We start from the raw sequence: 22652 nt of genomic DNA, 5'->3' as shown, positions 1-22652 counted from the left end.
CACACCACCCTGATAAATAACCCCTTAAGTCCCACTCGGTTGCGAGTATTGGAACATAGACAGGGAAACAACAGGGTGGCCCCTTTTGTCAATGTCTAACTCAAGGTGCGAGTATTGCGATCATGACAAGGGCTTGCAAAGGCAGGCTTCCACCCACAGACAGCCGTTTCGGGGTTTTTGCCCCTCGTCAGTGTGGGGTAGGATTCTGGCTAGTTGGGGCAATGAAAAATCAACCAACAAAACACAGTAATCACTGAACTCAAGGAGAACAGCGAAAAAAATTTCAATGAAGTACTCAATCAAGAGTCTCCACTGATGCCCCCAAAAATTTAAATATGCAAAACAAGAGTCCGTTATTTATCAGGGTGGTGTGGTGCTCTCCCCATCTTGGAGGCACCCCGTTGGCAACAGGCTAGAGATATCTGGCTATCCCGTGTTTGGAGACTCGTAACTGAGGCTCCACGGACTCTTGTTTTGCATATCACACAAGCATGCAATATTAATAACAATCAGACATTTTTGCAGTGGTCTATGAATCATACAACATAAGTTTAATATATCCCCATGTACAGCGCATTATGTAACGCAATACATGATACATACAAAAACTGTATATAATACCATGAGAAGTGAAAAAATCCTATTAATTGGAAGGATGCTATGGGGGACATTTATCAAGACTGGCATACTTGCACACCAGTCTTAAGTAAAGCCCCACCCCCTTTTTCCTGACCGAATTTTTTAAGAGGCATTTCTTAGTCAATTTGGCTGGCCCTGCACCTTTGTTGGCACATTAAATATAAAAATTTCTACATGTATGGATTTTGATTCACATCCTGGTTTAATTGCATCTTCCCGGTATGGATTGATTTACTATTATAGATTATCTAGTTTAAGGTCCACATATCATCATTGGTATGCGATCATCTGTGTTACCTCTTTTTGGGTCCCATGATAACACATATGGATCAACTTATATTGTCCTTTCGATTTATAGTCTTTTTTTCGACACTGATAGTATTATGTACGTTTTTTGTATCTTATTGGGTTACATAATTACGCTGTACGTGGGGTTAAATTTCACTGTTATGAGTCATAGACTTGCGTCAAGTTGCTATTATTTTTGCATGTTTGCTTAATAAATAGTGTTCTGTAACAGTAGGGAACAGGGCTTTTTCCTACCAACATCCTATGCATGCGTAGGTTATGAATATAAATGGTAAACTAACTGTTTTACTATATATTGGATAGATTTTATATTTTAGATTGTTCTCCTTTGTAATATTGGGGTTATGCTCATATCCACGGTGAGGAGCATGCACGGTGACAAACATTGAACTAATGGTCACCATTTTGGTATGGGAGGCGCATGTTCAGTCATTATTATGGTATTTACGGCCACCATCTTGGTATGGAAAGTACTTAGGAACAATACAGAATACAGGGTGAATGGCCATGTGCAGGTGATGCAAACATGGCAATATACACCACATGCGGTAAGAGTAGTATTATATCCACTTGATTTATTTCTTTTCGGGTATGAATGGACATGGACAGCCACAGCTGTTTCCCCTTCCTCTTTAGCTTGTGATTTTGGATTAATGGAGTGAGTGAGAGGGTTTGTTTCTCTGGGAGGAGGAAGGAGGTGGACGGGTACTCTTGTTTTCTACATGCATATAACTTTTCACAGCCACTTACATCCACACTACTGAGGAAGCCAGGTGACTGGCAAAATGCATCAAAGGCTAGTTTATGTGGTAGCATCTTGTAGAAGAACTAATGTAGCAGCGATTGCTGAAAAAGTAAATGCTGGCAGAGCAGAAACCTGGCAGTTTATAGTATTTGGAGATGCACAGCCACAGCCTGGTTAGAGTGGTAATGCCAGACCTCTGTACACCACCAAAATAAACATAAAGGGGGAGATGTAAACCTGGTGTAAGGTGAAACTGGCTCTGTTGCCCCTAGCAACCAGTCAGATTCCACCTTTCATTCCTCACAGACTCTTTGGAAAATGAAAGTTGGAATCACGTTACTCCATGTTTGATAAATCATAGCTTGGTCCTTTTAACTTAAATACCACCAACCTGCAGTACCTGGCATAGCTTCACAAATGTATGAAGAGAATAGTGCAATGCTATGTAATATTACTTGTGCTTTCTCCACACATTGCCTTTGCGTTTTCTTTATTATGCTGTTGACCTTTTTATCGTTTTTTTTTTTTCTTCTATTGCACGATTTCAGAACACATATACCAATGCAGATAAGTTATTGGAAGCTGCAGAACAGCTGGCGCAAACAGGAGAGTGTGACCCTGAAGAAATTTATCAGGCAGCTCATCAATTAGAAGATCGAATCCAAGATTTTGTTAGACGTGTTGAACAGCGAAAAGTTTTGTTAGATATGTCTGTTTCACTTCATTCCCACGTTAAAGAGGTAAGGTTAGCTCTTTTGCACCAAAACATTTATGGGAATTTTAAGATCTCTGTTAGCCAGAACAATATACAAATTATAAAGTAAAAATATAAGTGGGTTTTCCTATGTACATGGCCATATGGGAAAGTTGTCAACTCATGTTCATTGAATGGAATACTTCAGATATTATTTTCATGCATAGATAAATCTAGAATGGGACAGTTTATATTTAAAGTGACTCTGTACCCACAATCTGCCCACCCCAAACCGCATGTACTTTTGGATAGCTGCTTTTAATCCAAGATCCGTCCTGGGGTCCATTCGGAGGCAGGTGATGCAGTTATTGTCCTAAAAAATAACTTTTAATCTTGCAGCCCTGTGCCAAACTACTGTGGTCTAGAGTATCTGTGCCCTAACCTTGCACCACCCCTCCTTCCCTCCTCCCCACCCTCGTCGTCATTAGGAATGCCGCCTGCAGGATTTTTCCTATTCCTCTGCAGTGAACACTGCACAGGTGCCTTAACGATCCAGACCATGTGCCGTGCTCACACAGCTGATGAATAGGAAACAATCTGCCTGGAGCATTGCTAATGATGAAGAGGGCGGGGAGGAGGGACAGAAAGGTTGTGGCAGTCTAATGCACAGACATTCTAGACCACGCCAGTTTGGCACAGGGCTGCAAGTTTAATCGTTTTTTTTTAGGACAATAACTTCATCACCTGCCAAACGGACCTCAGGACAGATCTTGTGTTAAAAGCAGCTATCTGAAGGTACAAGTGGTTTGGAGGGGTCAGATTGTGGGTACAGAGTCGCTTTAAAGGAGTTGATAAATTCACTTACACAAAACAAATTTGGTCATTTAACCCTTTACAAGCAGCTGTGTTGCCACATTCTCACATACCTAGGAACCCATGCGTCTTTCAGTGGTCATGTGATGTTGCTTCAAAATTGAAGTTTTTTGCTGCATTCATTCTTAAAAGGGGTTTATTAAATAACAAGAGATATACGAAATGTTTTATACATTTAATTTGGTGTATATTGCATTCACCTGCTGTTTGGGCTAATGTTTGCCCGATTTTACTTGTTCACATGCCATTGTTTACAACAAAAAATGTTTTGGAAAACAAAGCCAGGAATGTATTCGAGAAGAGACATTTCAGTCTTTCCTTTATGACCCATTCCTGGTTTTGGCTTTAAAAAAAAAATCTGTCAGATACTGTAAATCTCTCTGTGTAAATGCACTATTAGGTATGTGATAACTTGACCTTAACTAGGCAGCGTAATAATCTTGTTACAAGGCTGATAATTGGTATGGTGGATAAGTGTCTTGGCGGTAGGTGAGGAAAACCTTTCGCTGATTCCTAGCTCTTTGGCATCCATTGGTTTAGTAATTTACTAGGTTAGTGATTTGGCAACTTAATGACCAGTGAATCAATAAAATGCAGAAATGAAGTGATGCAGTTATTGTGCTAAAAAACAACTTTTAAACTGGCAGCCCGTGCCCTACGGGAGTGGCCTACATTGTGTATGCATTAGGCTGGCACAACCTCTGTCCCTCCTCCCCACCCTCCTCATCATTAGGAATGCTCCAGGCAGATTGTCTCCTATTCGTCAGCTGTGAGAGGATGGCACGTGGGCTGGATCGTTAAGGCACCTGTGCAAATGTTCAGCATGGAGAAAATGTTCCAGTGGCATTCCTAATGATGAAGAGGGTGGGGAGGAGGGACAGAGGGGTGGTGCAAAGTTAGGGCACAGATACTCCCTTAGGGCACAGGGCTGCCAGTTTAAAAGTTGTTTTTTAGCACAGTAACTGCATCACCTGCCAAACGGACCCCAGGACAGATCTTGGATTAAAAGCAGCTATCTGAAGGTACAAGCGTTTTTGGGGGGGTCAGATTGTGGGTACAGAGTCGCTTTAATCCTGGCCAGACTTGATGACAAGGCTCTACTTTTCATTTCAAATGCTGTATACAATTGGCTCCTCCCTCGCACCGGGTCTGGTCTGAGTGCTTACAGATTCCCTTTAAACACTGTAAGTGTGCATCATTGGTAGTATAAGGGGATGCTTCTGCTTCCTCTGGCAACTGTGGGCCTGCAGTAGGCCTCCGTAGCTGCCATTACTGATCAATTTTATTTATTTATTTGCTAAGAAGAACATTGAACAGAGGTCAACAATGCAGTTTGATCCCAAGTATATGACCAGGCTTGATGTTTTCCATTACTGTTCTGGGAGCTGCATGCACCCATAATGGGAGTAAAAGAAAACCTATGGAATTGTAAGTAAGCCAAAAGGTCTGTTTCCCATCCTGAATATGGAACCATAAGAGGTTATTGAGGCGTACCCTGCCCCTTCATGCCTTTTAGGTTTTACCTCCAAAAACTAGCTTCACAGCTTTTATTACAATATAATTTTCCTTCCAAAATCTACAGGGTTTTTTTTTGTTCGTTTTGTGTTTCATGTTGGTGTGTTTAGAAACTTACAGGAAATGTGTCACATAGTGCCATTTTTGGAAATAGTCCTAAACTCTTAAAGGGAACAAATCGGGCTGATATGGTTCCCTGAATCACTGTATACAGCTACTGCAGCAGATGTGGCACGTACCGGCCCCGGCTGCAGCAGGAGCTGTTTACCCGAAAAAAAGCAGTTTAATCACCTGGATGCGTGACAGGCAGAGGCGGGGAGGTAGTAATCTGGGCGGCTCCCCACCCGTGTCTAGTTACGATCTCTGCCTGTCAATCATGCGTCTTAGCGCACTGACAGGCAGAGAGGCCAGTAACAGACCTCTCTGCCTGTCATTCATCACCTCGGAGCGCGCTGACAGGTGGCTACCTCCCCGCCTCTGCCTGTCATGCGCCACCGTGATTGAACTGCTATTTTTCAGGTACACACCTCCAGCTGCATCCGTGGCCAGTACCCGCCGCGGCTGCTGCAGGAGCTGTATATAGCGGTTCAGGGAACCATATCAGCCCAATTGGGCTGATTTTGATTCCCTTTAAAATCATTCTAACCTTTTAAAGCCCTCAATATAAATCGGCAAAGTTTCACATGAAGGTATTATAATAAATATTTTGTAATTCATAAATTTTATTTAATTTTATACATTTTAAGTTGTGGACTTGGATGGAGGATTTACAGAAGGAACTACTGGATGATGTCTATGCTGAGTCAGTCGAAGCTGTGCAGGATTTAATAAAGCGGTTTGGACAGCAGCAGCAAACTACTCTCCAGTTTACTGTCAATATAATCAAAGAGGGTGAAGATCTTATTCAGCAGTTAAGGTACATAAGACATACATTTGTTTAACAGGGAGTTGAGAAACATGTTTATTATTTCTTATTGTATATTTTATTTAATTTTTTATCCTAAATTTATTTGAAATTGCCGATTTTGGATTAACTTTTGTCATGAATAAGATATCTATTTATAAGCTGGGAAAAAAAACTAGTTCAAAATGTTATTTCATGTGGTTTAGAATAACTTTGGTTCCTTTTTTTGTTTAGTTTTTTTCTTTTTTGTCACTAGAAAATCGCTAGTATTACTTATATGGCCTGAAAAAGTACTTTGTAAATCATAACTATGTAGACATATGGGCAGTTCTCAGCTTACTAACTAGTCACCGATGGTGGGAAACATCTTTGGTAATCACTCCTCACTGGGAGTGTTGGCATATAGGAGCCCATAGCATCACAGTTACGCTCATAGCTTGGGCCATATAGCAATATATAGCTGAAGGGGGCTATTTTTCTGTTGATTGGTTCCTTTTAACATCTAATCACAGTATATTTGTAGTGAACATGTGCATGCTCATCCATAATCACAATCATGTGTCCACTGCAAATGCATATGGTGCTCAAAACAGAACCAGCAAAATATGCTCCTTCCATTCTAAGCCCTGCCTTATGCCTGAACAGCATTTTATGACCACATTTTGGGACACAGTCCCTTGGGAAAGTATTTGGCCCTCTTAAACTTTTCAACCTTTCGCCATATTTCAGGCTTTAAACATAAAGATGTAAATTTTTTTTGTGAAGATTCAATAACAAGTGGGACACAATCGTGAAATTGGAACAAAATTTATTGGATAGTTTAACCCCTTGCCTCTAAAGCCTGTTTTGGCCTTAATGACCAGGCTCATTTTTCAAAATCTGACCTGTCTCACTTTATGCGCTTATAGCTCAGTGATGCTTTAACGTACGCTAGCGATTCTGAGATTGTTTTTTCGTCACATATGGCACTTTATATTAGTGACAAAATTTGGTCACTACTTTGTGTGTTTTTTGTGAAAAACATCAAAATATCATGAAAAATTAGAAAATTTAGCATTTTATGATCTTCTGAAATTCTCTGCTTCTAAAAAAGGAAGTCACAGCACATAAATTAGTTACTAAATCACATTACCAATATGTCCTCTTTATTCTGGCATAATTTGGGAAACATATTTTACTTTTTTAGACTGTTATGGGGCTTAGAAATTTATTAGCAAATTATCACATTTTGTGAAAGTTTTCAAAACTGATTTTTTTTAGGGACCAGTTCTTTTTTTAAGTTGATTTAGGAGGCTTGTATGCTGTAAACCCCCATAAGCGACCCCATTTTGGAAACTAGACACCTTAAAGAATTAATCTAGGGGTATAATGAGCATTTTAACCCTACAGGGGCTGGAGGAAAGTATTTACAATTAGGCCGTAAAAAAATCGAAAATTTAAATTTTCCAAAAATATATATGTTTGGATTAAAGTTTATCCTTTTCAAAAGGAGCATGAGAGAATCTGCACCCCAAAATTTGTAACGCAGGTTCTCTTGAGTACAACGGTACCCCATATGTGGGCGTAAACCACTGTATGGGCACACAGCCGGGCTCAGAAGGGAAGGAGCGCCAATTAGCTTTTTTAATGCAGATTTTTCTGAAAAAGTTTCCGAGCGCCAGGTGCGTTTGCAGTGCCCCTGTAGTGTCAGCAGAATAGAATCCCCCCAAAAGTCACCCCATTTTCGAAAGTACACCCCTCAAAGAATTCATCTTGGGGTAGGATGAGCATTTTGACCCCACATGCATTAGAGGAAAGTATTCAAAATTAGACAGTAAAAATGAAAAACACGAATTTTTCCAATAATATGTTCGTTTAGTTTGAAATATCTCAATTTCACAAGGAAAAAGAGACCAAAAGTACCCCAAAAATTGTAACGCAGGTTCTCCTGAATACAACGGTACCCCATATGTGGGCATAAACCAATGTATGGGCACACAGCGGAGCTCAGAAGGGAAGGAGCGCCAATTAGCATTTTCAGTGCAGATTTTGCTGAAGAAGTTTCTGAGCGCCAGGTGCTTTTGCAGTGCCCTGTAGTGTCCGTAGAAAAGAACCTCCTCAAAAGTCACCCCATTTTGGAAAGTACACCCCTCAAAGAATTCATCTTGGGGTGTGGTGACCATTTTGACCCCACAGGTATTAGAGGAAAGTATTTAAAATTAGACAGTAAAAATGAAAAACTCGAATTTTTCCAATAATATGTTCGTTTAGTTTAAAATTTCTCAATTTCACAAGGAACATGAGAGAATCCGCACCCCAAAATTTGTAACGCAGGTTCTCCTGAGTACAATGGTACCCCATATGGGGGCATAAACCACTGTATGGGCACACAGGAGGGCTCAGAAGGAAGGGAGCGCCAATTAGCATTTTCAGTTGAGATTTTGCTGAAGAAGTTTCTGAGCGCCAGGTGCGTTTGCAGAGCCCCTGTAGTGTCCGCAGAAGAGAAACCCCACAAAAGTCATTCCATTTAGGAGAGTTCACCCTTCAAAGAATTCATCTTGGGGTGCAGTGAGCGGTTTGACCCTACAGGTATTAGAGGAAAGTATTCAAAATAAGACATTAAAAATTAAAAATCTTGAATTTTTCCAATATATGTTCGTTTAGTTTAAAATTTCTCAATTTCACGAGGAATGGGAGAAAAAACGTACCCCAAAATCTGTAACGCAGCTTCTTCTGAGTAGAACGGTACCCCATATGTGGGCATAAACCACTGTATGGGCACACAGCAGGGCTCAGAAGGAAGGGAGCGCCAATTTGCTGGAGCAAAACCGCAGCTAGTAATGGTTATTAGAATAGCGCAGTTACTAAAATACAATAAAAAAATGAGATTACAGGTAATGTGGGGTGGTTACGGGTAATCTGGGGTGGTTATGGGTAACCTGCGGTGGTTACAGGCAACCTGCGGTGGTTACGGGCAACGTGGGGTGGTAACGGGCAACATGGGGTGGTAACGGGCAACGTGGGGTGGTTACGAATAAACTGAAGTGCTTATAGGTAATCTGGGATGGGTACCTGTAATTTGGGGTGGTTACGGGCAATCTGGAGAGGGTCACTGGCAATTTGGGGTGGTCGGGGGCAACGTGTGGTGGTCGGGGGCAACGTGTGGTGGTCAGAGGCAATCTGGGGGGAATTACATATGATTAGAGGCAACCTGGGGGGGTTACAGACAATCTGCGGTGGTTATGGGCAACGTGCGGTGGTTATGGGCAACGTGCGGTGGTAACGGGCAACGTAGGGTGGTAGCGGGCAACGTGGGGTGGTTCTGGATAAGCTGAAGTGCTTATAGGTAATCTGGGATGGGTACCTGTAATTTGGGGTGGTTACAGGCAATCTGGCTTGGTTACGGGCAATCTGGAGAGGGTCACTGGCAATTCGGGGTGGTCGGGGGCAATGTGCGGTGGTCGGCGGCAATGTGCGGTGGTCGGCGGCAATGTGCGGTGGTCGGGGGCAATGTGCGGTGGTAGGGGGCAATGTGCGGTGGTCGGGGGCAACGTGCGGTAAAACGGTAGTAGTGGCGATCCGCCGGTATCGGGGGACGAGGGCAGGAGGCCGGGGGATACATATTGAGTGGCGGTGGGGGGAGGCAGCGTTCTGCAGCCTCCCCCCGCCGCCGATCGGTGGGGGACACTGAATCTCCCCATAGACGCTGCGGTCGCATTGACTGCGGCGTTTATGGGGTTAACTGCCCGGGGGGGGGGGGGGGGGGCGCGCGGCTCCCCTCCGGGCAGTGGCAGCAGGAGGATGCTGTGTGAACTATGTTGCGGGAACTACCTGCTTTACATGACGTTTCCCAAACGTCATTTTGCGGCAAGGGGTTAAAGAGTCACTGTCGTATTTTTTTTTTTTTTTTTGCAGAAATCAATAGTCCAGGCGATTTTAAGAAACTTTGTAATTGGGTTTATTAGCCAAATATGCCGTTATCTGCATGTAAAAAGCCTTTTCCCAGGTCCCCCCTCCTTCCTCTTTTCCATCCACTGCAAAAAATCTGAAAATTGTGACTTGTTGCATGAGTCGTACCCTATCTGCTCTAGGGAGAGGGGAGGGGGGGAGGGGGGAGGAGGAAGGAGGGAGTTAGCCCACAGCAGATAACAGGATTACAGACATGGAGCTGGGTGACAGCTGTAATCTGAGCTCAGACAGGTCAGTGGTGACTGTCCCAGGAGATAATGGGTGAGGTATTTGTAGATTAACTTTTTGTTGACCTGTTTTGGTCTTTTCTTTATCTCTCTCCATAGGAGAACAATGAAGACAGGGGGAGAGCTTCAAACTGCTTTTTCATGATAAAAATGCATTTTTTTGGCTAATAAACCTAATTACAAAGTTTCTGGACTATTGATTTCTGCAAAAAAAAATTCACAACAGTGATACTTTAAACAATTTTAACAAATTAAAAACAGAAAAATTGAGTGTGCAAAATTATTATTCGCCCTGGGTTAAAACTGTCTTGTTATATATGTTCCTCAAGATTGGAGATTCCCCCCCCCCCCCCCCCCACTAGACACCAGGAAATGGGAAAAGCTGCCTTTTAAATGCAGCTGTCAACTTTGACAGCTGCATTTAAAGAGCTAATTATTGGGCACGGCACTGCATAAAGCACTCTGATATACAGTTGCTAATGAACTTGCTGTGGAAAGTGCTGGGCAGTGCTGGAAAGTAATCAACCTAGTAAATTTACCAATCTGCGTGCCTGACTGAGCGATTGCCTGTTTGGCCAGTTGGTGACTGCGTTGGTGTACCACCCCAGTCACTGATTGGCAGATAACAGCTTAGGCGGGTAAATGATGTTACAGCCTGAAGAGTAGCACCCTCTGCCTTTCTTTTTTTTTTTTTATATACATTTCACGGGACTAGATCCCTCATTCCCGATCATGCTCTCGTTTTTTCTCTTTCTTTTTTTTTCTATTGAAAGTGTTAAAACTTAATTTTTTTTTAATTTTTTTGTTAATTTATGTTTTTCATTTTTTTACATGTAAGGAAATAAGAGGATTTTTTTGTACTCACCGTAAAATCCCTTTCTTGTGGCTTCATTGGGGGACACAGCACCAGTGGGTATAGGCTACTGCCACTAGGAGGCGACACTAGACAGAAGAAGTGGTGACTCCGCCTGGCAGCCTATACCCCTCCTACAGACACCAGGCTAACTCAGTTTAGTCACAAGCAGTAGAAAGTAGTAACAAAAACAGGCAAAAAAACCAGGCTGGTCCCGGGAACGAAAAACCCCAAGAACAGAACAAGCCCCGGGAGCACAACCTCAAACAGGGTGGGAGCTGTGTCCCCCAATGAAGCCACAAGAAAGGGATTTTACGGTGAGTACAAAAAAATCCTCTTTTCTTGTGCCTGTCATTGGGGGACACAGCACCAGTGGGACGTACAAAAGCAGTCCCAGAGGGTGGGGAAAGAAGATTACAATCCCCATGCGGCCTGCCTAACGCACGGCGGCCTGCAGAACCTTGCGGCCCAGACTGGCGTCAGAGGAAGCCAGGATATGGACCTGATAAAACTTTGAAAAAGTGTGAACTGAAGACCAGGTGGCGGCCTTGCAGACCTGGGACACTGAGGCCTGATGGCGAACCGCCCAAGAGGCCCCCACAGCTCGAGTAGAATGAGCGGTGACCCGAAAAGGAGGAGCCCTGCCACGAACGTGGTAGGCCTCTGCGATGGCTGCCCTGATCCAACGCCCAATGGTGGTCTTGGAAGCCGCCAGCCCCTTGCGCGGACCCGACGGGACCACGAACAAGGAATCCGAGCGGCGGAAGGAAGCAGTGACTGACAAGTAGATCCGTATGGCCCGGACAAGGTCCAAACAATGCAGGGACCGTTCCCTAGGATGGGAGGGCGCAGGGCAAAAAGAGGGGAGAATGATGTCCTCATTAAGGTGGAATGCAGACACGACCTTCGGCAGGAAGGAAGGAAGAGGACGAAGCACCACCTTGTCCTCGTGAAGGACCAGATAAGGGGAGCGACAAGAGAGCGCTGCCAGTTCAGACACCCTACGGATGGAGGTAACCGCCACCAGGAAGGCGACTTTCCAAGAAAGGAAACAAAGAGACACCTCCCGAAGAGGCTCAAAGGGAGGACCTTGCAGAACCTCGAGGACTAAATTAAGGTCCCAGGGCTCTAAAGGCTGACGAAAAGGAGGGGCCAAATGGACCACCCCCTGAAGAAAGGTCTTCACCTGGGGGCGGAAAGCTAGAGCCCGCTGAAAAAGAACAGACAGGGCGGAAATCTGCGAACGCAAAGTGGAATGACTGAGGCCTTTATCCAGCCCGGACTGTAAAAAGGAAAGAATCTTGGGCGTGGAACACACCAAGGGGTGAAAATTATTCTGTTCGCACCAAGAAAAGAAGGCTTTCCACACGCGATGGTAGACCCGAGCTGACTGAGGCTTACGGGCCTTAAGCATGGTTTGGATGACTGGTTCCGAGAACCCACGAAACCTCAACACCGCGGCCTCAACAGCCACGCCGTCAAACTCAGCTGAGGTAAATTGGGGTGGAATATTGGCCCTTGTGAAAGGAGGTCGGCCCGCAGGGGAAGGCGCCAGGGGGCGTCGGCCAGGAGGTGCACTACGTCGGCGTACCAGGACCGGCGCGGCCAGTCTGGAGCGACAAGAATGGCGGGAACGCCGAGTGCCTTGATGCGCTTCAGGACTCGTGGGAGAATGGGCAGAGGAGGAAAGGCGTAAACCAGGGAGAACTGCTCCCATGGGGTCACCAAGGCGTCGACCGCGAACGCGCAAGGATCCCGGGCCCGAGTCACATAGATGGGGAGTTTGTGGTTCAGCCTGGAGGCGAAGAGATCCACATCTGGGGATCCCCACCGCCGGCAGATTTGAAGAAACACCTCGGGATGTAGAGCCCATTCGCCCTGATCCAGTCTTTCGCGGCTGAGGTAGTCCGCCGCCCAATTGTCCACCCCGGGAATGTGGACTGCCGAGAGAGCTGGAACAACCCGCTCCGCCCAACGGAGAATGCGAGCGGCCTCGGTCATGACAGAGCGGCTCCTGGTGCCGCCTTGACGGTTCAGATAGGCAACGGCGGTGACGTTGTCGGTCTGAACACGGACCGGATAACCCCTCAGGCGATCGGTCCACTGAGACAGGGCGAGAAAGATGGCCCGGAGCTCCAGGATATTGATGTGAAGCCGAGCCTCTGTCGGCGACCAAGAGCCCTGAGCTGTGTGGCTCCCGAAGACAGCCCCCCACCCGGACAGGCTGGCATCCGTAGAGACGACCAGCCAATTGAGGGGGAGGAACGAGCGGCCGAGGAGGACCACCGGAGACGTCAACCACCAAAGAAGCTCCCTGCGAACAGCAGGGGACAGGAGGATCTTCTTGTGGAGAGACAGAGGGGACCTGTCCCACTGCGACAGAATCGCTTGCTGCAGAGGGCGCGAATGAAACTGAGCAAAGGGGATCGCCTCGAAAGAGGAGACCATCTTGCCCAGGACTCGCATGCAAAGGCGAATCGAACAGGGGGCGCCCGAGCGGAGCAGAGAGACTGCCGAGCGCAGGGAGGCAACTTTGTTTGGAGGAAGGAGGACGCGGGCCATCTCGGTGTTGAATAGCATCCCGAGAAACTCCATAGAGCGGGAGGGAAGTAGGGAAGATTTTTGATAATTGATCACCCAACCGAAATTGGTCAAGAGATCGAGTGTGATCTGGAGGCTGGACAAAGTGTCCTGCTTGAAGCGGCCCTTTACCAAAAGGTCGTCCAGGTATGGCAGGACAGCCACCCCCTTTGACCGAAGCAGAGCCATCAAAGGTGCAAGGATCTTGGTAAAGACCCGAGGCGCCGTGGCGAGCCCGAAGGGCAGGGCAACGAACTGGAAATGTCCAGAACCGACGGCGAAACGTAGGAAACGTTGATGACTGGCTGCGATGGGAACATGCAGATAGGCGTCGCGGATGTCTATAGAAGCAAGAAATTCGTCCTGCTCTAGAGACGCGACCACCGACCGCAAGGATTCCATGCGGAACCGCCGAAGGCGAACAAACCTGTTCAGCCGTTTCAAATCCAGGATAGGACGGACCGAGCCGTCCTTTTTGGGGACTGTGAACAGATTGGAATAGAATCCCTGGAAGTGCTCGGAGGGAGGAACTGGGACCACAACTCCTTGAGCTAGGAGATTCTGAACCGCCCGAAAAAGCTCGGAAAGCCGTGCCGAAGAGCGTGGGAGATTTGATGGAAAAAAGCGAGGAGGTGGAATGCACACAAACTCGATTTTGTACCCTGAGGACACCACCTCCCGAGCCCACACATCGGACACATGGGCGAGCCAAATCTCCTTGAAGGAGAGCAGACGACCCCCTACTTGAGGGAGAGACCCGAGTGGTGAAGGACCCTCAGGAAGAAGACTTGGGTGCAGGACCCTTAGAAGGGCGAGAACGGGGCTGCCAGGTGGGGCGGGGTTTGAAGGAGGGCTTCCTAGAAGGAGCTGGAGGCGTATCCTTAGCCGGGCGACGACGTGCCGGAGGCTCAAAAGAGCGGAAACGGCTGGAACGCCTGGGAGGCTGAGGGCGCCGGGATCGGTTTTGAGGAAGCAAGGAGCTCTTCCCCCCCGTAGCGTCCGAGATTATCTTATCCAGCCGCTCCCCAAAAAGTCTGTTTCCTGCAAAGGGAAGAGAAGTCAGAGCCTTCTTGGAGGCGGCGTCAGCTGACCAGCATTTTAACCAGACAGAGCGTCGGATGGCTACAGAGTTTGCCAGGGCCCGCGCAGACAAACGAGCAGCTTCCTGAGAAGCGTCACACAAGTATTTGGACGCATGTAGAATTTGTGAGGCCAGAGACAGGAGATTCTCACGCGGGGTGTCCAGGGAGAGGTCATGGACTAACTGCCTGGCCCAAGAGGAACAAGCCTTGCTGACCCAGGATGCAGCAAAGGTAGGACGTAGGGCCGAACCAGCTGCAACAAAGACAGACTTCGAAAAAGCGTCGATTTTCTTGTCCACCGGGTCAGTGAGTGAAGCACCATCTGCCAGAGGCAGAGTAGTTGACTTGGAGAGTCGAGAAACTGGAGGATCCACAGATGGGGGCACTGTCCATGTAGTGACCAGGTCAGGGGAGAAGGGAAACAAAGCCTCGGCACGCTTAGAGGATGGAATCCGCCGGTCAGGGTGATTCCACTCCTTGGCTAGGAGGTCCTCAAAATCCTTATGGCTGGGAAAAACCAATGGCTGTCGCTTCTGGCGACGGAAGGAAACCTCACTCTTGGAGGTAGAAGAGGACTCCTCCTCAATATGTAAGGTGTCTCGCACTGCACGGATCAAGGCTTGCACTGCAGAGGCCAGCTGATCCTCCCTGTCAGACTCTGAAGCAGAGTCAGAGGGGTCCCCCGAGGTGGCGGAGAGGGGTCGCTGGGAAGCGGAACCGCCTGCAGTGGATCTGGGAGGAGAAAGGTCTGAGGAACACCTAGAGGGCGACCGTAAGACAGAGAGTCTAGGTCTCTTATGAGACCGTCCTCTGGAAGGGGAGTCAGGAGATACCCTGGAGGGTCCTGCTGCTGGAGGCGCCTGGGAGGGCAACCGCTCAATGGCATGGATCATGACCTGCGACAGCTTAGAGAGGTCACCGATCGCCTGGGACAGGGATCTAGCCCACTCAGGAGAAGCTACATCAGGACCTGGAGGGGGGGCCTCCTGGGAAGTGGCACCAGGGTTAAGGCATAGCAGGCAGAGGGAACCAGGCTGACCACAGGGGAATTTCTTATTGCAACGAGCACACGCAAAGTGTGTCGCCACAGCCGCGGGAGCGAGCTGCCTAGGGGGGTCATCCCGGGGACCAGACATGGTAGCTAGGGCTGTTAGCCTGGGGAGTGGAGGAGGGGAATATCACCCACTGGGTGAGCCTACCAGACCCTGGAGTTGCTGCTGCACTGGATGCTGGAGCTGCTGCCGCACTGGATGCTGGAGCTGCTGCCGCACTGGATGCTGGAGCTGCTGCCGCACTGGATGCTGGAGCTGCACTGGAACGACTGCACTGGAAGCTGTAGCTGGTGCACGCTGGAATAGCTTCACTGGATGCTAGACTGCTGCTGTGCACAGGGAGCTGAGGCTGCTGTACTGGCAGAGATAACAGCAGGAGGCCACGAGCTGAAGCTGCTGCCGGCAAGAGGAGGAAGGGAGGGGGCAAGGAGGAAAAAGGTGGGGGCTACAGAGTAGCCAATAGGAGAAAGGGCTGTGGCGGGAGGAGCCGAAAAACGGGCGGGCGCCCCGCCCCCAGTGACGTCACAAGCGTGCGCCGACGCGGCCTAGCTCCGGCAGAAGCCGGGGCCTAAATTTGTGGGGCAGGCCGGCGGCAGTGAGACGGCGGCGCGGAGCGCCAGAAAACGCGACCGGAAAGGGAGAGAGGAGCCCAGCAATCCCCCAGCTGACCCTTATGAAGCCGCTGCGGGCTGCAGTGGCTCCTGGATGAAAGGGGGTGGGCATCAGCCCAGGCTAGGAGGGAGATGAGAAGGGGGATCAGGAGACAACCTGTCCAGTAGGACAGGGGATAGAGGAGAGAGGGCTGCGCTGCAGGGAAGTGTGCACTGTGGCAATGGGGACTAGGGAGAGCAGGCAAGAGGCTACTGGTTGCCCTAGCCAGGATGACCCCCCCCCCCCCCAAGGACAGGACTACTCACCTGTCCGGCGTCTTCGGGTGCTCGCAGGGTCACCCCCTCGGTAACCTCGCACCTGGGTGGGGTACCGGCATCCTGCGCAGGGAGCTGGCAATGGGGGACGGGTGACCGGCGCATGGGAAGTGAAAACTTCCAGTGCACCCTCAGGGGGAGGCTACGTCTGGTGTGGCAGCCCACGCCGACGGTCCCCCTGATAACCTAGAAAGAAAGAAAAAAGAAATAAAACTAAAATAATAAAGAGGTGCGTGGCACCTGTGTCTACCTCATACGGACACTAGACTAAAACTGAGTGAGTGAGTTAGCCTGGTGTCTGTAGGAGGGGTATAGGCTGCCAGGCGGAGTCACTTCTTCTTCTGTCTAGTGTCGCCTCCTAGTGGCAGTAGCCTATACCCACTGGTGCTGTGTCCCCCAATGACAGGCACAAGAAATAAAAAATTAACAATCTAATTTTTCCTATTTCCTAGTTATGGCCACCAGGGGGAGCTCCAGCAGGAAAATGCTGGTAAAAGCAGCCTGAAATAGAGCTGCTGAAAAAAAGAGGCTGTCCCTGCTCAACTGCTGTGACATCATTACCTCCCTTCTCTTTTCACAGGGGAAAAGAGGGGAAAGGTGCTATTATGTGTACTTTAGGGCAGCGCCATTTTGTTGTTGTCTGCACAGCAGTACAGATACAACAAGCATGTCCCTAGCCTTTCATAATACCCCTCAGCTGCTGCAGAACCTCTTAATACACCTCAACCTGCTGCAGAACCACATACAGCTTGCCTGCCCACACTCACCTCCCGCACTTACCGCCTATCCCCCGCATGCACATTAGTATTGTTGTTACACTCATACAGACAGCTCATTCCTGTACACTTGGGATGAGCAAGTATACAAAAGTAGCGAAATGCTTCTCTATGCTTGGCCGTCAGCCGGCTGCATTTGAGCTCCGCTACGGGCAGGTCCGATTCTGGGGTTTCTGCCGCCTGAGGCGGCCGCCCCGAGTGATGGCCGGCACTACCGCCCCCGCCTCTCCCCCCCCCCCCCCCCCCCCCCCCCCCCCCGTCGCCGCAGCCGGCCCGCGCTCTCTGCTGTCTCCACATCCCGTCATGTCCCGCAATGTCACGGACCTCCAGGCTGTGGTGAGTGAGTGGGGTGATCGGGTCGCGCGGGGCGGTCTCGCGCGACCCGATCACCCCAGCGCGTCCCCCACCGACCCCGGGCACTCACCACAGCCTGGAGGTCCGTGACAGCTGCAGGGTGACATCGCGGGACCTGACGGGATGTGGAGAGCACGGGCGACGGGACAGGTGAGCGGCCGCTGTCATTTTTGTTAAGTGATACTTAACAAAAATGACAGCAGGGGGGACATAATGCCGCCCCATGCCGGACCGCAAAATCTGCCGCCTGAGGTGGAAGGCTCATTCCGCCTCATGGCAGAAGCGGGCCTGGCTACGGGTGTTTGGAAAAGCAGGATACAATCCTGGGAGAAGTTCCCCAGAGCTGTACCCAGATTTTCCAGACACCTGGAGCAGAGCTCAAATGCAGCCGGCTGACGGCCAAGCATAGCGAAGCATTTCGCTACTACTGTACATTTGCTCATCTCTAATGCACACTCATACATGCACGCTCACACAGACAGCTCACACATGCACGATCACACAGACGGCTCACACATGCACGCTCGCACAGACTGCTCACACATGCACGCTCGCACAGACTGCTCACACAGACGGCACATGCACGCTCACACATGCACGCTCACATAGACAGCTTCACTACTGTACAGGTGAGCACATAGGAGGCAAATGGCTGAAATGCTGAAAGTTATCAATTTTACAGAAACGTGAAGATGGAAAATTTATTGTCACATTATGTCTTTCAGGCGACAATGTCACATATGGTATCTTTTCAATTCACCATTCCCGTTCTGCGTATGTCCCTTGAATGCTCTTACCACTTAACATACCATAGGCCATCATTGTCACGATGGTGGCTTAGAGTGTCATAGTGGTCTCTGTTAGGCTGTATTCTCACAGAACACGCACAGGATGCTGAGAGCGGGGAGAACTGTATTGATATGCGCCGCTCTGTAATGACAGCACCGCGCACGGCTAGTTTATTACAGCGTGGCGCAGTCACAGGTTGTGCACCCATTGTTTTAACATATATGCTTAACACAATTTTTGATTCTGCAAAACAACATGCTTTTTTTTTTTCCTTTTTTTGTTTTTAAGGGATTCTGCAATTTCCAGTAATAAGACTCCACATAACAGCTCTATCAATCACATTGAAAGTGTTCTTCAGCAGCTGGATGAAGCTCAATCTCAGATGGAGGAGCTTTTCCAAGAAAGAAAAGTAAAACTTGAACTTTTCCTTCAGCTGCGCATCTTTGAGAGAGATGCAATTGATGTAAGTTTTTTTTTTTCTTTCTTATTTTCCTTGGTGGCAACTTACTTGGGAAGGTAGTCAGTTCAGATCATCTGGGGAAAGCTCTTGGGAGAAACATATTTGTTGGAAAAGAATATTTAAAATTGACAGCTTTTGTCTGTACTCCTATTTGGAGACCAATTCTGCTATACGTGATAATTTGCAAAAACAATTATTTTGGGAAAAAAGGTTAGATTGACAATAAGCAGGCGAGTATATAGAAGATAGCTGGAGGGGATAGTGATGGTGAGATGATGTTGGCAGTAGATGGCTTGGGCCTCTTTATCCTTGTGTATAGCGCTCAGCCGCGGAATCAGGAGGTAAAGAGCTGCGGAGTGAAAGAGACAAGGTAACTATTGAGATGGCTGAGCTTGGGGGGGGGGCACAGGGCTTGCTGTAGAGCTTTGGCTGTGCCAAACAGGTCAAGATAAAGCTTTGGCTGTCCAGGCATGATGGGAATTGTAGTTTTGCAAGAACTGGAGAGCCTGAGTTTGACACCGGTGCTGTAGAGGCTTTAGGGGGGGCTACACCTGAGTCTTGATAGTTATGGTTGATGGTGTGGACCTTTATTTCCCCCCTGGGCCAACCCCTGATACTGCTGTCTAGTATGGTGACAAGATGGTTGGGATGCCCTTGGTGTTGTGCGGTGTAGATCAACCAGCAGCTAGGGAATGTGGTAATTGGCTATGCTGGCTTGTTAACCATTTCAATTGTGCTCTCCAAACTGCCAGCATTATTTTAAATATCTTTTGAAAGCCCTTAATGGCAGTCTAGTGGGGTATAAAAAGTTTATTTTATTGCTACATCAAGATCACCCCCAGCTGCTACAGTCACCCCCAGTCCTCCTCAGCTTCCTCAGTCCCCCCCCCCCAGCTCCCTCAGTCCCCCTCAGTCACCTCCAGCTGCCTCAGTCCCCCTCAGTCCCCCCCAGTCTGCCCTACGCACAAGGGGGAGCATTGTTGCAATGGGAAGCAATACAGTTGTTGTCTCAAACGTCATTAAAATAGTATCTGACGCTGCGAGAAAATTTTTCAGTTAATTAAAATCGAGATTTAAACAGAGAATCAGCCCCAAAATTTAAAAAATCGAGATTTTCTTTTTTTGCCATTATGGCCCAGCTCTACGCACAACCACATACACTACAATGGAAGATGTGCAAGAAAATGCTCCTTTGATTCTGTGTATCTCCTGTGACTGTGGGAGAGATATATTTTCATTGGTATGGATGTGTATGCAGCTCTTGCACCTGTTTTGTTGGTAGGGTGAGGTGCCATTTAAGCGGGAGCAGCTGCATCGAGGAAGTGAAGTCGCTGTCTCCACGCTTGCTCCTGCAGCAACACGTTATCTCACACTGTGGTCCTATGGATATCCTGGTGCTGGGAGACTGATGTACAAATGAGCACTGATTAGCAAGACAAATCGAGGGGCCTAGGCTGCGCGAATGATTCTTGTATCGTTCGTGTAGCCCGGAAAACTGACAGCGTAGATATATTTATCTCTGCAGTCAGTTTAAAGAACACAAGCCGCAATATATACACATCTGTACTACTTGTGATCCGGCACGTCTCCTCCAGTCTGGCCACCGACTGTATCTTCAGGCCCTGACTCTTCTGGCTGTAAGTGATTCTAGAGGAGGCGGGGGCTGAAGACTTACATGGTTGCCGGACTTGAAAAGTCGCAATAGATCACAAGCAGTGTAGATGTAAGGATAGAGTGATGCTTGTGATCTTCAAATTTTATATACATATCTGTGCTATCAGTTTTCTTTTATCATTATTGGGCTCACATCCCCTGTTTACACAGCATGATGTGTGCCTTAGTGGCAAATCTAGGTCCCTACTTCTGCATACACCCGCCATAGCTACTAGCTCAATAGGGAAGCATGCCCAAAAAGTGTTGAAAGGTTGTGCTCACTTATTGTGTACTTAACATGTTTTTTCTTTAAATATAAAAAATATTTTTAAAGGGGTACTCCAGCGAAAAGCTTTTTCCCAGTAACTGAAACACATCACAATGACCTATCTGCCCCCCTTCCCTATCTTTCCCCCCCCCCTCAATCCCCCACCAGAAAGTGAAGTAAACTCATTCTTACCTAATGACTGTTGACCCCAGGCTTTTCTGTGGCAGCCATTTTGTGACTATGACATCATCAAGAGGGAGGCTGGTCTAAGCCCTGTTAAGCCAGCCTCTCTTTGTCAGATGACTCTGATTGGCTGAGCAAGATGTAAGCCAACAGTTTTACAGAGTCAGTTAGACATCACAGTAGACAAAGTGCGTCATGGGAAAGCCCAAACTAGGAAGTCAAGAAAAAATGAAGCCACCAACTGAAGCTTCAGGGACCTGCAAACAGCGGGAAATTCAAACGGAGACAGACTCGGGAGGGATGGTAAATGTGAAAATTATGTTAATGATTGATTGTGTGTGTGTTTTTTTTTTTATCAGTGCCGGAGTACCCCTTTAAGAACAAATACAGTGTGGAAACACAACTTTTACCACTCCCTGCTCCTGTCTGTATGGCCTGGCATCATCTTCTCCTTCTGTATTGTAGATAATATCAGACCTGGAGTCCTGGAATGAAGAACTTAATTTACAAATGAACAATTTTGACACAGAGGACCTCACCCTTGCTGAACAACGATTACAGCACCATGCCGACAAAGCACTTACTATGAATAATCTGACGTTTGACGTGATCCACCAAGGGCAAGAACTTCTCCAGTATGTCAATGAGGTGCAGTCATCAGGTATTAAAATATTTTTGTCTTATTAATTCACATACAGTTGTTATGGATGGTGTCCTGTGCTAATATCCTAATATACAGTACCACCCAGTGCTGGAAAAGTCTTATACCCATGCATACATATATATCTATATCTGTGTTTCTTTGCCTGTATATCTTCTAATATGCCCAAAGAAAGTCCCATCACACCTCACAATTCATTTAGAACTGGTTTATTTCAAAATTGCAGTGCATCTAATATAGAGCTACGTTTCATTTTTCTTCTGAGACCATTTTCAATGGTCTCGGGAGGAGGCTAAAATGTAGTTCCATGTTAGATGTGCTACACATTTATAATAAACCACTTCTGAAGGAATTGTGAGGTGTGATGTGACTTTCTCTGGATATCGAAGGTGGGACTAGTGTATCAAGGTCTTATCTTGCTTGCACTCAGTCTAATTTTGTTGACGTTCGATCCATATCCACAAGAAAGCAGCAGATCAATCTATGTAAATCTTATTAAAACCCAGTATTTACAAGTTCCTCAAAAAGCAATATCTAAAGGGAATCTGTCAGCTACTATTTATATTCCAAACTGCTGACCCTGTTAAGGCCCTATTACATTACAACGATTATCGTCCATATTCGGCTGATATCAGCTGTTACGGCCAATAATTGTCCTGTGTAATAGAAGGCATTGATCTGCCAACATGAACGATGTTGGCTGAGTGATGCTTTCGTTTGTTTTTTAACTGTGATAGGAATAGGAGCGCGGTAGCAGGCCGCCACTATCCTCTATGGGCATGTAATAGCGGCAGCAGCGAGTGAGGGACAAGTAGCAAGTGAGCTCTTACAGCACTCGTTTGCTCCTTTGTCGCCCCATGTTATAGGGAGTTTAGATAGTTGTTAGGTCAGGGAGACATCAGGTACCTCTCATATATCACTGTGTGATTCCTGAATGTAGAAAAATTATTTTATTCTCTAGTAAGAAGAGTCAAAGAGGCTTTCTTGAGCTCCTGCACAAAGCTGTAACACCTCCCTACTCCTCCCTCCCATAGCTGACTCTGCTTGGAACTTAGCTTCCAGATGTCAATCCAGCATGGAGAAGGAAGAGAGGAGATATTCTAGCTTTCAAGAGATCATGAGCTTGTGAAAGCCTCTTTGACTCCTTGTACCAGAGAATAA

General features: G+C 47.5%; 1 protein-coding gene across 3 annotated transcripts in view; it reads left to right on the top strand.

Moving 5' to 3' along the window:
- TRIO (trio Rho guanine nucleotide exchange factor) overlaps positions 1–22652 on the top strand; it is a 217794-nt gene that overhangs the window by 54053 nt on the left and 141089 nt on the right. For all 3 annotated transcript variants that reach the window (XM_069958561.1, XM_069958563.1, XM_069958562.1), the window contains exons 11-14: positions 2242–2433; positions 5522–5691; positions 18555–18729; positions 21296–21491. In XM_069958561.1, coding sequence (XP_069814662.1) covers positions 2242–2433; positions 5522–5691; positions 18555–18729; positions 21296–21491 — 733 coding nt within the window. The remainder of the gene's footprint in view (positions 1–2241; positions 2434–5521; positions 5692–18554; positions 18730–21295; positions 21492–22652) is intronic.

This window comes from Dendropsophus ebraccatus, chromosome 2, assembly GCF_027789765.1.
Source record: "Dendropsophus ebraccatus isolate aDenEbr1 chromosome 2, aDenEbr1.pat, whole genome shotgun sequence".
Taxonomy (NCBI): Eukaryota; Metazoa; Chordata; class Amphibia; order Anura; family Hylidae; genus Dendropsophus; species Dendropsophus ebraccatus.
The sequence above is the reverse complement of the archived record's forward strand: the minus strand, read 5'-3'. Positions and strand labels throughout refer to the sequence as shown.